Source organism: Ixodes scapularis, unplaced genomic scaffold (genome assembly GCF_016920785.2).
Source record: "Ixodes scapularis isolate PalLabHiFi unplaced genomic scaffold, ASM1692078v2 PGA_scaffold2__306_contigs__length_199485367, whole genome shotgun sequence".
In the NCBI taxonomy this organism is placed as follows: Eukaryota; Metazoa; Arthropoda; class Arachnida; order Ixodida; family Ixodidae; genus Ixodes; species Ixodes scapularis.
This window is the reverse complement of record NW_024609857.1, coordinates 115,430,997-115,445,692: the sequence shown is the minus strand read 5'-3', so window position 1 is coordinate 115,445,692 and position 14,696 is coordinate 115,430,997. Positions and strand designations below refer to the sequence as shown.

The 14,696-nt window shown below is 45.6% G+C and overlaps 1 protein-coding gene across 1 annotated transcript; it reads left to right on the top strand.

Annotated features, from left to right (window-relative positions):
* The first annotated feature begins 9,056 nt into the window (after nucleotides 1-9,056).
* Nucleotides 9,057-10,553, top strand: LOC115323366 (putative nuclease HARBI1). Its single transcript, XM_040219787.3, has 2 exons — nucleotides 9,057-9,590; nucleotides 10,130-10,553. The coding sequence occupies exons 1-2, from the start codon at nucleotides 9,205-9,207 to the stop codon at nucleotides 10,551-10,553; spliced, it is 810 nt and encodes a 269-aa protein (XP_040075721.2). The 5' UTR covers nucleotides 9,057-9,204.
* Nucleotides 10,554-14,696: the final 4,143 nt, after the last annotated feature.

The following is a 14,696-nucleotide window of genomic DNA, read 5'->3' as shown; positions in this document are numbered from 1 at the left end:
CGGCACAATGAAAACAAGATTACTTCAGTGCATTTCATTGCCAATTAGTGATTTTACTATTCCTCCTTTTACTAGTTAAGAATGAGCACTCCATCTAGAATGAACCCCCCTCGCAGTTTCCTTCCCATAAGACCAGCAAATACCCTTTTTTTTCAATAGTTGGAAGTCTAAAAACTGCAACTTTCCATCTTTTGCTGACTCGGAGGTGAATTTCAATTCCGGTGCAGCGGTCAAAATAAAGTTGTGGATCTCAGTAGCGGAATGTTGATTCGAAGCACAAACCAAGATGTCATAACGAGCCTTCGAACCAAAACTTCATCAACAACCAAAGAGCTAACAAAATCTGTTATTTTCCTATCAAGAATGTTGAGATAAAACTCCGTCAACACTGGAGCCACTGCCAAACCAATGCACATGCCTTTCCGCTGCATATAACAGTTCCCATTAAAGTTAAGCACAGTCGCCTTCAGATAGCACTTCAGAAGTTCCACTACCGCATCTACCGAAATGAGACTAAATATTTTTCTAAAAGTTCCCTAACCCTTTCAAGCAACAACATGCTATCCAAAGAATAATATAAACCTTTGATGTCCAAGCACATCACCAAGCACGGGCTTTGATGCAGTGGAGAAATACTTTCTATTAGTTCTACCGACTTCCTAAGGGCAATACTCCCCTCCAGATCGACATGGCCCAAACATCCTTGAATGAATAATGCGAGCGATTTTTGCCACGACCCACTCTCGTTAAAGGCCGACGTACAACCTCGGTTTTCTGCAGGGAAGATAATCCACTTAGCGCTTCCCTCTCCTAAGCTGCGAGGGGGAGCCCAGTTGGGGCAAGGTAAAAAGTGGAGAGCATATAGGAAAGGAGGAGGCGGGCAAAAGTGGAAAGCGCGAAGTGTACGTCGGCCTTTAAGTACCACTCGGAAGGGGAACTCTATTTTGTTATCTATTACCAAAAACTTTAAACCAAAACAAGAGCGTGAATCGCCCTTCATTCTGTTTTACATGGCTGTGATTTCCTCCTCTGCCAAAATCCTACAAACCTCCCGTTTTAAAACGGCAACATTTTCTTCGCTCTTTACAAATAACTCGGAAACCGTTGCCGTCACCTCCTGTTCGCTCAGTTGTGCTTTGCCTGGGGTAAAATATAAACCATGAACAAGACAGCAAATGATTTGATATCAAGTGCTTGTGAAAGCAAGCACGCTGAGCTTAACACCTTAGGCCTCAATCATGGGCTCCAGCTTGAAGCCACGATCGGCCATCACCTCATTGCCCTGGACAAGATAGTCCTCGATGCTGTAACCACGCATCATGACCTTGTTTGAGGCACTACTTCCATGTGCTTTATAAGCATGCATAATAATGCCATTTGGTGCTATTGCCACAAGGAACTTAATAGTGTTGTGCGCCTTGTACCCGCCGAATGTCTGTGCACTAAGCATCAACTTCCTCGGCCATTGCCAGTGGACCTTGGTGCAGTCCACTATGCAAGTTGTTTTGCCATGGCCATTGTTTATGAATGATTGTGGCATGTTGCAATAAGATGAGCTGGCACGCTAGTTGTGGCCCATTAGCTTATCTTTACCCACAATGTTGTGGCATGCTGTTACGAATAATTTTCCTTAGCAGCCACACGACAACGATCACCAGGACCTTCTTCAGGAACCCCAGCATGACCCTAACGACATTCCCAGAAGTTGATACTGAGACTGAAAAACTCCGTGCTAGGTGGCCATAGAGAAGCCCCAGGCGAAGCCTCTTGAGGCAGAAAAGAAGCTGGTCCTTGACTGACAACTTGCCAGCTCTCTCACCCATGGCACTAGCAGCCCCTGCCAAACTTGTGAATACACACCCAGACAAGCTGGTATAAAACACAATATCGGCTTCCGACAGTGCATCTGCCATGGAACTCTCTGGGAAGCCACAAAGAGGCAACAGCTGGCTGTAAATCTAATCCTCCTGCAGACGCTCCAATTGCATCCCTTGATCTTTCCGTGTGACCTGTTCAAACAGCGCAAACATGCTGAGAGCATAATTGGAGGGCAGTTTAGCATGGGGTTGTGCGAAGCGCACCAAAACTAGGCTGCAGACTGGTTTTAACAAAGAAAAACTGATAAACACCTGATCATAAAAGAAATGTTAAGAAAATCAATTTGTATGTCCAACATTTATTGCCGTAATTACCCGATTCTGACGCGCTCCGGATTCTAACACATACCCAGTTTTCAGACCCAAAAATAAGGATTCTAACATGCCCATGATTCTAAGGCGCACCCGGTTCTCATGCTTAAAAAATAATCGGTGTGAGTGCGCAAAGAACGAGCAGTTTCTTTACTTGTAAGCACTGCGCTCGCAACCATATCACTCGTCCTTGCTCTTAGACAGCTCTTTGTCGCTCTCCACGTGCCATAGCATTGTCGTCCTCAGTGCTGCTCGAAATTCTGCATTTCTTGAACAAGCACTCGACCATAGCAGGTGGATTGGGTTCCATGCCTCGGAAAGCCATTCAGCCATCTCTTCAAAGGGCCCAACAATATTTAAGCATCTGCTTTTTTTTTTTAGCACTCCCGGCTTTTTTAGTGGTTCAGGAGACACGGGGAACAAAAACAAAACCATAGAATACAGTAGAAGCTCGTTGATACGTTTAAAAGAAACGCAAGAAAAAAATGTATTACTTGGAAAAACATAAATCCAAACTTACTATTTTTCAGCACACATGCACACAAAAAAACAAAAAAACAAGCGGTAGTTAAACAACAAGCAGTTCTGCGATGGCGTCGCGAAACGAAGCAAGATTACGCGGCACAGGAAAAATAGTGAAATGGGACGGCGCCGGCTTACCACAGCGTAGCCAACTCAAAGAAAGAAACAAAAAAATGCCAGATTCGTTCATTTACTACTACCGCTACTACTTCCTTGTACGTCCTAATCTGGAGTTACTCTTGCGCACTTTTGCAATCGGTGCTTTCAACCCTCCGAAGAATGCCTCTAAGTGTTTGCTGGAGCTACCGAGATTGAATCGTGACCAAAGAATTTCGACTTACATTCGTGACCAAATTTTGTGAACCTACCAAGGGCATGACGCTATTGAGTCACCGAGCCGGTGTTGCCGTAGAGCCGCGCCACTTTTTGTCTCGGAAAGATTTTGGTGCATGAAAACAACCGAACAGCAGCAGCCGGCGGCCTGCCCGCCATGGCTGCCGCCCGCGCGGATCCCTCGGCCGTCGGGTTTCGCACCTGTCCGCTGCCAGCACCGCTCACGCATTCCCCTCGCTGTGCAAGGGGGGAAAACCTGTTGCAATGATGCGTGTAAAATCCAAATTGAAAACGCGCTTATACGAGCATAGATACACGTTGCTAGCATAAAAAATGCAGTTAGCTTGGGTCGCTCATAAAGCTGGCGGACTACACTTTTAGGCAATTATTTCAATTAACAAAGTGATTACTCATCCCTACTTGACATTAAAGGGCCGCCACACATGCCGCTGCTGGTCCCACCGGGTGCAGAATGTGGACTCATCCGTAAAGATGATTTGTGAAGAATCGTCCACAGTCTACTGCTCTAAGGCTCGAGCAAATTCGAGCCTCTGCTGTCGCTGTCTGTCGGTTAGATGCAGCTTTTGTGCTGCCATGCAGTTAATCAGCCCCGTTTCCTTAAAACGAGGCTGTATCGTGTCGCAAAATAGGCATCTAGCTCGTCCCGAACTTCCCGTGCGCTAATGAATGGGTCTGCTTCCATCGTGGCTACAATTAGCCGGTCTTCCTCTTCAGTTCTTGGCCGGCAAAACGATGAGCATCAGGAATTCTGCCTTCCCTGACAACCATATTTCGGCTAATGGACATCCAGACAACATCTCCTGCAAGATATTAAATTTCCAGGGGATGTTAAAAACATTCAATTTATGTCTAGTAGATATCGTTAGGATGTGTCTATTGCCTCAAGCTGTATGTCCATGTAAGGTCCTCAAGACAATCTCATTGCGTCCACAGGATGTTTTTGTAATATCCAAAGGACTTTACTGACGTGTTATGGGCATTAGTGTGAACCTCCACTAAATGTTTTGGCGATGAAGTCACAATGTCCACAGGATGTGTCTGATATATCTTATGACATCCGGAGAACATATACTGCAGAGTATCCTCAAGCAATATTCAGGCTTAAAAATGCAGTATAAATAGGCCAATGAATGCACCGAGATTAAACTTTTCACAAAGGTGCTGTAGGCGGTGTATTTATCACGCTCACAATTTTTAAATGTAGATTTGTAGATTGTCAAATGAAAAACCTACTTTCTTATGCACAGCCGAAAGAAAAAGAAAGGCAGATCACTGGGCTGATGCTGTCCTTACTTACACCGTGTGCTAAGTTCTAATAAATGTTCATTTTTAAAATTTATATTTCTGTCAAAAAAAAAAAACAATTTTTTTTTATCGTTAGGGGTTGAGATTTAAGGGGGTCGACTTATATTTGGAGTCGACTTATACGCGGCAATATACGGTGGGCACCACTTGGATCAGAGAAAGAAAAGGTCCTCGTTTGGTGGGCTCTATGATGCCGGCCTGTTTCTTGGATGCCACGGCGTCCCTAAGCATGGGGAGTTGGGACACGGGGGGTGGGGTCTACCGTTAAAAACGAAAGTTTTCCGCGAGAAAAAATTTAAGGAGGTGGGATCGAAGGGCGGGGAGTAGCTAAAAAGATGGGAGGCAAGCTCCCAATCCACACGGGGGGGTTGCTCACTTGGTCGGACCGCGTGGTGCGGCGGGCCAGCTGGAAAGGCCGTCGGCTGTTGGTGGACTCGGCCTCGGCCTCGGCGTCACCGAGATTCGGGGAGGGCTGGTGGATGGCAAGCCATCGCAGGATGTGAAGGGCGGCATCCGTAAGGCTGTCCTCCCCGTCGTTGGAGTCCACGCCGGAGTCCAAGGAAGGCTCAGACGCCGAGCTTAAGGAGGGGGAGGGTTCCCCTGCGTCCGACCCCACGGGAGGGAAGTCGGACGGAGGGGAGGTTTCCTTCAGAGAGTCGGCGGCCAAGGAAGGCCCGGACACCGGCGAGGACGGAGACAAGAGGGCGGGAAAGCCAGCCTCACGTATCGGTTGAGCCAGGAGGTCCTCTGGTAGGAGGACATTCTGGATAAGCACCAAGGTGTGCACTCCATTCACCAGAGCGGCTGTAGGCCGGGCGGGGCTGAGGACGAGGTCGAGGACACGTGGAATGCCTTGGGGGGCCTCCATTTGTTGATGAGCTTGATGCATTCGGGGGGGTGCCACAAAGTTCCGTGGTAGGGGGATGGGTTCACTTGGGCGGTCAGCGTGGGGAAGGCTCGCGGTGGCGGCCGGGTGAACCTCTTGAGCTTCACTTTGGCTTCTTTTTTGGGGACTTCGGGGGTTACTGGGAGTGGGTGTTGGGGCGGTTGGCCCGCGAGGGACTGCCGCTGCGCTCAGGGGAGGTAGTTCTTCCTGTTGTGGCCGGTCGGCGAGATGGTACGGGGGCCCGAGAAGGAAATGCCCCAGTGATAGCAAAAATTTGCCTAACCTCTTGTTGACTCAAAATTCTCATTTATGTTATATATATCCATCAGATTATTCTGCGATTTGTTTAGAGGACACACACGACGTGGCATATGCTCTGTATAACAACAGTACCTAGAAATATGCGCCCTAAGAAGTTATGACAAACAGAAATGTTGAGTGGCTTGGGTCACTGCATCAGTCAATCAATTACTGTGCTTATTTATGAAATGAGATGTATGATATATACATATACTCTGGCCAGACACCCATTTTAAAGTCTTGCTTTCGCCACTTTTGCAGATTGTGTATGACCCCTAGCGAGAAACGAATAATGCTCCGTTATTTCTTTTTTGATGTGAACTTAGATACCCATTGTCATATTTGCAATTTCATACAAGAGTATTTGTAAACCATTTACAGATAACCCTAAGTTTTACCAGTGCATATTAAGCAGACTCTTACCAGCTGATCTCTTGTGGCATCCTGGATTGTCTCGTCAAATGTTGTTGAGTCTTGCACTTCATTGAATGGCTCTGGCAGAAGTGAGGAAATGTGGCTTTACCGAGCATGTTTCCAGCTCGCAGGGCTTCCAGAAGTTCTCTGTTTTGCTGTAGCACGAGCCTCATTACTTTCAGATGTAGAACTTGCTTTTGAAATAGTAGCAGATTGAAACAGATCAAAAACGGTTGGGGTGGTGGCTTTTCAAGACATGTCACTAGATGTAAAAAATATAAATAGATATAAAATAAATTTTTATAATATATAAATATATAAATAACATATATAAATAATGATGTATATTTATATAGAAATAATAAATATATAAATAGATACGAAAAGAGCTTTGAAGTTTAGAGTTACAAATACCTCGTTGTCAAAGGCCATCCTTTTTTCGTCGAGATCCTGTACACTTCTTTACATTGGCTGCAAGAATATTCTCAGGTGTTATGTCTGCACAAAAGTAAAACTCAAGTTTTTTTTATAGGATTAAGGTGCAACTAATTTACTGTATACTACTACAGTATGTTAGGAGCCATTATTTTGCTGTACACCACTGCGGTGTGAATGTCTTCAGCCAGGCATTAGGCACAGCGTGCAGAGAAACATTCTTGCAATCAACAATAAAATGAGCACCTTTAAAAACCTTCATATCATCGCCACAATAACAGCAGCTTTCCTTTAAGGGTGACTACATTATTTAGAAATATTAATAGAAGCAGCCCGAGAGTAGGAACCTGAAGATAAACCAAATAATTTTTATTGTCTGTAAAAAATTAAAACGCAATTCATAATGATAAATTGTGACTTTTAAGCCATGTTGGTAATTAGAAGCAACAACCATATAACAATAATGTCTGAGACAATAGCTCATGAGCAGTGATGTGATTGCTGCGCCAATTGCACCAAACTGCGCCAAGGAGCTCGCCCTGCTACATCCTGCTACATTTTGCCAAAATATGGGTAATCTGCGCCAAGCCTGCGCCAAGGGACCGTTTTTGGTCGCCTTTCTAAACCGAAATTAAACTTAGTACCGTAATGGAGCACGCGTGAACTAGGTGGCGCAAGCGGCCGCCCGACACAAAGTACCCTGCATCAATTGTTCATCCGGTCTTGCACGGATTTTCCCGCCATGTATAGCTGCGCGCCCTCGTTGTCTCGCTTTTTTTTTTTTTTTTTTTTTTTTTTTTAACGATAGACCCGGGCGTGTGCGGCCGCTCCGACGCTAACGTGCATGGGGTACCAGCCATGCCGTCATGTTCGGAAACGAAACCACTTTTTTTTGCGCGGCGGGAGTTACTTCATAAGCAGAAGCACTCGCTCCTGAGAGCAACGGCCATGGGTAAACTATATTTGGTCCCTGCCTTTCCGTCACCGTGGTCGCGCGACGTCGGGTGTTGCCGTCCCCACGTCGCTGCAGATATATCGCTTTCTAAAATGAAATTTAAGGACCGCCGCATGTTCATCAACATTCTTGTTCTTGTTTAATACGCTACTACAAAAGATTCTCTAGCTCAAAGGGTGCTTTGTCAGAGTATCGATTACTTAGGTTTCGCTCGGTTGGCTTTCTTTAAAGAGGAACCCTGGTACGTGAAAAATCTGCTGCGAAAGAAAGTTGGTGAAGAAAAGTGAGCTAAAGCAAAGAATGCAATGTTTGCACGCTGAACCTGCACAGCGCGCTTGTTTGTATCGAGTTCAGTCGTTGCGCAAAGCGCTCCAAGAACTTTTTAACCCTGGCTCGCGATGTCTTTCATCAATGTGCTCAGGTTTTTTTTTTTTTTTTCTGTGTGTTTAGTTTGTAGCTTGCCTGCCGGCCTGGCAAGCGCGTGCCGCTGGACTGTTTCTTGTCGTATGTTGGACAGTTACATTTTGTATACAATTTTAAGAACCACTTGGCGACGGAGCGGAGTGGCATGATTTCTATCGAACAGCCATCTCCGCTCGCGCGACAATTTCGCATTGCAGTGCAGTAGTTACGTGTTTCATCCGTTGGAGACTGCTTTCATTTATTTTATCAGTAGTCAACCTAATGCTGCGCTATTTACTACTAAGATGGTAATTTTCGAATAAATTTTCATATGTGCACTTTGGTTCTTATTTACTTATAGCGGGTACATATATATGTATCATTTAACTGAAGCATTGCAAAATGTGTCATGTCATTGGCATTTCAGTTACATGTTGAAAGAATCCCAGGTGGTCTTACTGGTCTAACTTGACTATAATTTGTTTATTGCGGCAAGCAGAGTGTCCTTCGTTTGTCCAGCACTTCAAGCAAATATTTGTATTTTTCTAAGAATATCTGCTCCAAAAGTCACTTTTGCTTCTCCGAAACACTGTTTTAGCTGCTCCAAAAGCCACTTTTGCTGCTCCAAAACACTTTTTTTGCTGCTCCAAAGGGTGCTCCAAAACGGCTTAGGCCAATCACATCACTGCATGAGTCAAAATTCATATCTGCATGATAAGCTTCTAGCTAATGCACCAATAATAACCTAACCTGTTGAACCTGAGGTGGATGGGCCTTGTGCTCCTAAGGTCAAAACACCACCAGGGCCCGCTTGCTCGAAGAGCTAACCGCGGTTAGCGTTGGCCAAAGTCCCTAGCAGGTACCGAAAGTACCTAGTTGTACCTACATTGTACCTAGTACGAAACTTTAATGGCTGGACATAAAACAATTCCGTCCTTTATTATTGGGCTGGAGCCTGCGCCACCTTGTGCTGAAAAAAATAAATCATTATTTTTTTTATGATACAACGTTTGCTTTATGGGAACCGTTTTCGGCTGAATCTAGTTGTAACTTGCAAGAAACGTTTGCTCAATTGAAAAGAAAAAGGATAGTTTCTTTTTTGCATCGAAATTCTTTCTTTCGAAGTGTGGAAGCGTAGACAAGACACCTAGTCAAAGTGCTTTGCAGTTTTCCGTTGTCGCGTTTTGCAAAAAGCAAGTGCGTCGACCGTCGCTTCCAAGTCTGGCAACGCCGTGTGTGCCGTGTCGCGTGCACGGCGTTTGTTTATACAACCAGTTTTGCCTCGTTGCACGCAACGCGCGTTTCTCGTTTTCGGTTATCATCTGAGTTTTCCTGTCTGTATTCTGCCCTTCGACCGACCGACCCACCGACAAACCCTCCGACCGGCCACGGACTGACTGATAAGATTTGCGGACCGATTTCCGACTTTGCTACCGGGCAGAATGTCCAACGCAAGGAATCGCCGACACAGAAGAGACCGCACGGACGCGCAGTACGCAGCGGCAATGATGAGGCGACAGCGTGTGCTGCGGGACCGCCTGGACCCCTTTGAGGATTTCGACGAGGATGGGCTGCAGCAACGGTTCCGATTTGGAAGAGCGGGCATAATGTTTCTCGCCGACACACTGCGTCCGGACTTGGAGCGCCGTGCTCGTCGTAGCCGCGCCCTCTCTGCAGAGCAGCAAGTGATCATCGCCTTGCAGTTCTACGCAACTGGGAACTTTCTGATCACTGCAGGCGACTACATTCGCGTGCATGTGTCAAGTGCTTCACGGGCTGTGAGGCAAGTCACCATAGCGCTGGCTCGTCGAGCACAAGACTTCATACGGTAAGGGTCCTTTTTTTTTCCTTTTAATTGTAGTTTGCCAGCCGTATTGAAGTAAAGTAAATACACTAAAAATATATCTGAATTGCTGGTGATAGGGATGTTTTGTAGGTTGCCTTTTTATGGCAGTAATATTCTACCTACTGGTAACTAGCCCCCCCCCCCCCTTCCCCCCCCCCCTTTTCAATAGAAAAAAAAATGATTACGGCCGTAAGCGGCCTACTTGCCCGATTGGAAAAAGCCCGGGCACGCCATTTTTCTGAGAAACCTCAGAAAGCGACCCGTTTGCACTTTTGGTAAGGACTTGCACCGAATCACAGTCACTTTATAGGTCTTGGTAACTGAACAAAAATAAAAAGGGATCCTATGAAAACATGCAAACTTCACTATTGAATAGGTGCTACTGAGGCACTTTACTGCTACCACATACTTGAAGGGCACAGCCAAAGTCCTTAGCATTCCTCATTAAAAAGGTATTCATGAGCATTGTAGCTGTAAGTTTGCTATATGTGGTTTAATTGCTGAGGGGATCAACGACGCAGATGGCCTGACGCTGCGGAGGGGGCAGCCTTGCAGCACAAGTTCTACGACATGGCCGGCTTTCCTTTGGTCGTGGGTGCTGTTGACGGTACCCATGTCCGGATCCAGGCACCCCATGTGCACGAGGAGGCGTACGTCAACCGCCATGGATACCATTCCATCAACGTACAGGTGGTCGTTCACGCCTCTTCTCGGATTCGCAACGTGGTTGCAAGGTGGCCTGGAAGCACCCACGACTCTCGGATCTTCACGGAGAGCACCTTGGCAGTCAAGCTGGCCAGTGGAGAGTACGACGGCCTGCTGCTTGGTGACAGCGGCTACTCCTGTCAACCATGGCTGATGACGCCATTCCTGTCGTCGTCATCAGCAGCCGAGGTCGCATACAATACGGCACACACGACGACAAGAAGCATCGTTGAATGGTAAATCTAGGCCATATATTGTGAAGGGCACAGAGATATTCATGCAAGACATTTCGAGACGACTAGCTGTCTTGACGTAATATGTGCAACACGTGCATGCTCCTTACGTCTATTGCTATTCTTTATGGCATAAAAATATTCATACCAATTTTTATATTAATCTAACGAAGCATAAGATACCGTGGTTTTATGTAAGCAAGATGAAAGTAGTATCCTGAGATTACGAATCAATACAACTTATAATAGCTGCCTAGGGTTCTGCGGTTTCAGTTTTTGTTTTTCTGGAATCTGCATACTTTTTTCGGTTTTTATTGTGAGTATGAAATTTTCAGTTTTTATCGATGAATATTTTTAGTCGAAAGCTTACTGCCTTTTTCCGGTCGATATCTATTGACCAGTTACGTTTTTTTTCAAGCAGGTTTGTCGAGAATGCAGTAGATTAGGTTCATATCTGAGTTATTCGTCAAGCGGCAACACTTGCGGACATGGCAAACGTAACCTTGGTTATACATGTGCTGTGACGACAAATTCTTAATCGCAAAATTCGCAAACGTAATTCTTGGCACGCTTCTTTGTTCTTCACATGTGGAGGACTATTAAAGCTGCTTTCCTCTAACCAGATAGCACCTTGAGAGAGGCTGTTTAAACGGCTTTGGTTGTTTTTTTTTATGCTCCCTACAATAGGAACAGAATGACATTCCATTCCTCCCAGAACAAAAGTAAGACCAAATGGCTTGACAAACAATGAGAACGCTCCAAATCCGCCCTCTAGACGACCACAGCAAACATGATGGACAAAGGAACGCAAATTGCATCGATGACAAACCCAAATACTTCCTAAAGTGTGCTTCCAACAGAATTGTTTGAAAGCACGGAGATAAGATAGTTGACTACTCGGTCACATGCTTCTATACTCTGTTTACTCGGTCACATGCACCTGTAATGGTCTAAAGTACTGACCATTTAAGTTTAAAATAAAACTTTCGAAACTTACCTCACCACACTTTATTGGGTTTTATCGCTTGAGACTGAAAATGCAGAACCTCAGTTATGTCTTAGGTCCCCAGGACTGGCAATAATGGGGACAAGTACTAAACTCACCTCAGGTGCCAGTGCTATGCAAGACCCGGACAGAAGTTGATATTTTGTTAATTGGACAAAAAGAAGCATTAATGACAATGGAATTTTTTTCCTAGACACAGCAGTGGAAGTAACACTGTGCCTTGGCACTTTCATATGTCTACTTTTTGAAATGTCAGTTTCGGGGTGTTTAATGGAAACTAACTAAACGTGCTAGATATGTATGTACTCATATTGAGTGCACAAGTACAGCTAAGCTCGTGCGTGCTAAGATGCGTGTGATCCAAAAATAGCGGCACATCGCTGTAAGTCGCAAACGATTGTGTGTTGCTGACCGTCTTGACCGATTGGCCAAGAGTACATGCCTAGCATGACCTATTCTGCTCTCATCGATGGATTTAAGAGTAGTGCCAAGGCATCATTTTGGACAATGTTGAAGTTGAGTATGCAATAACAGGTTTCCACAAATAGTCTCTAGACACCATCTTACACGTCATTCACGACTGATGATGAGTCGCTGCAATCTCAAATGTTCAGGCAAATCTTGCTTGGGATTCCAGTGATGTGATGGTTGCGCCAATTGCGCCAAACTGCGCCAAGGGGCTAACCCTGCTACATCCTGCTACATTTTGTCAAAATATGGGTAATCTGCGCCAAGCCTGCGCCAAAGGGCCAATTTTGGTCGCCTTTCAAAACCGAAACTAAACTAAGTACCGTAACTGAGCATGCATGAGCTAGGCGGCGAAAACGGCCGCGCGACACAAAATACCCTGCATCAATCGTCCATGGTTTTTTGCATGGATTTTTCCGCCATGCCGCCTCTTCTTTCACGTTCTCGTCGTCTCGTAAGCGTGTCTCGTCTCGCGTTTTTTTTTTTTTTTTTTTAGCGATAGATGCCGGGAAAGTGCGCTGCGACGCTAGCGTGCTGGGTACCAGCCATGACGTGACGCTGTGAAACGAAACTATGTTTCGGCGCGGCGGGAGTTACTTTTTGAGCTGAAGCTCTCGCTCCTGAAATCAACGGCCAAACGACGTTGCAGATATGGAGCTTCCTAAACTGAAACATAAGGACCGCCGCATGTTAATCAACATTCATGTTCTTGTTTAAAACATACGCTGCTACAAAAATCCCTCTCTAACTCAAAGACTGCTGTGTCGAAGTATTGATTACCTAGGTTTTTCTTGGTGGGCTTCCTTTCGAGAGGGACCCCGGTACGTAAAAAATGTGTCGCGAAAAAAAGTTTAAGTGAGCTAAAGCAAAGAAGGGAATGTCTGCACTCTGAACCCGCAGAGCGCGCTTGTTTATCTCGAGTTCAGTCGTTCCACAAAGCGACCCTGGCTCGCGATGTCTTACATCAATGCGCTCAGGCTCTTTTTTTCTGTGTTTAGTTCATACCTCGCCTGCCGGCCTTGCAAGCACACGGCGCTGAACTCTTCTTTGTCGCATGCTGGGCAGTTACATTTTGCATAGACGTTTGGCAACCAGTTGGCGACGGAGCGGAGAGGCATGGTTTCGGTTTCGATCGAACAGCCATTTCGCTCGCGCGACGAAGCACGTGCACCTGCAAGCCTGCCGGAGTTGCCCTCACGTGCATGAGAACCAACGATGCGAACATAATTTCACGACAGAATCACCAGCCGGGACGCTTGCGATTCATTGTTTTACATTTAATTACTCTTGACAAATATCTGGACGTCAGCAATCAATAAAACGGCGGAAAGCGGTTTTTCGGAATTGCTTGGCAACGCCTACAGCACTGTACACTTGTGGGATGTCGCAATGTCTCTTTGGAGACATTGAAATTGGACATTCATTACTACCCTAAGCTAAAGCAAAGCTTGCTCCAGCCTTGCAGAATGTTTCGAAAAGCAAAAAGAAATGTGTCATGTCATTGGCATTTCAGTTACTTCTTGAAAGACTCCTAGGTGGCCGAACTTGACCATAATTGGTTTATTACGGCGAGCAAGATTCCCTTGGCGTGTCCAGCGTTTAAAACAAATATTTTGATTTTGATTAGAATATCTGCTTTAAAACCTACTTTTGCTGCTCGAAAACACTGTTTTGGCTGCTCCAAAGGCCACTTTTTCTGCTCCAAAACACTGTTTTGGCTGCGCCGAAAGGTGCTCCAAAAAGGCTTAGGCCAATCACATCACTGGATTCCGTTGTGAAAGCGCCATAAGACCCTCTACCAAAACTTTTGCTGCATGCGTCCAGGAGCTTCCACTTGAGTCAGAAATGGCGGTGCGTGGACCTCTAACTAATAGGAACACTAGCGGCACAATCAAAGGGTAGGAGTACTTGGATAAGGCGTTATATCAAGTGCTTTACGTCTTACATCTCCCAGACTTACAAGACGGATTCTTATTGATCAATGACGAAAGTAGATGGGTTGCGCTACCACGAACATCTATTCCTGGAGAGTGGAAGGGGAAAGGCTCAACAAGACAAGAGTCTGGCTCTCTTTCTCTTTTCACTCTGTCTCACAAGTAACATGTAGAATGAAATTTTGATGGTACTGTATTTGTTTCAGTATAAAGCTTGGTTACAAGTTAATTCTTACAGCGTTGGCAGCAATCGGGTAGCAAAAAATTCTAACATATTGGCCTGTGCATATGCAGGTGTTTGCTTGGAAGCATATCCACGAAACCCTTTGAGGATAGCGCTTGAATAAAGCTGCACTTTGCTTGTTGCTTTCTATAAAACACATTGCACAGGCTAACCTCAGGTGACCCCGGATGTGAACGCAGTGTAAAAATAATTCGGAAGGAAAATAAAATGGTATGCATAATGCCCAGCTTTCGATATCCTGGAGCAATGGGCTGGAGCTTGGGCTGGAAAAATTAGGAGGTGTGATATCGGGCACGGCAGCCAATTTGCGATTCGAATTCAGCTGTAAATTTGTCCTTGTTGCGTGTCATCCTCTTGAGTATTTGCGTTCCACGCTGTTGTCCGATTTTGCTATTGGGTTTCTGGGAAGGAATAACATGTGGTTTTGATCCATGCGCTCTGTACAGGACAATCGGCCAACTCAAGCGGAGGTTCCATTGCCTTCACGCTGAGCTCTGA

Coding starts and splice junctions, on each gene's coding strand:
- LOC115323366 (XM_040219787.3), top strand. CDS start 9,205: ATGTCCAACGCAAGGAATCGCCGACACAGAAGAGACCGCACGGACGCG. Junction 9,591..10,129: donor CGAGCACAAGACTTCATACG/GTAAGGGTCCTT, acceptor TCAACGACGCAG/ATGGCCTGACGCTGCGGAGG.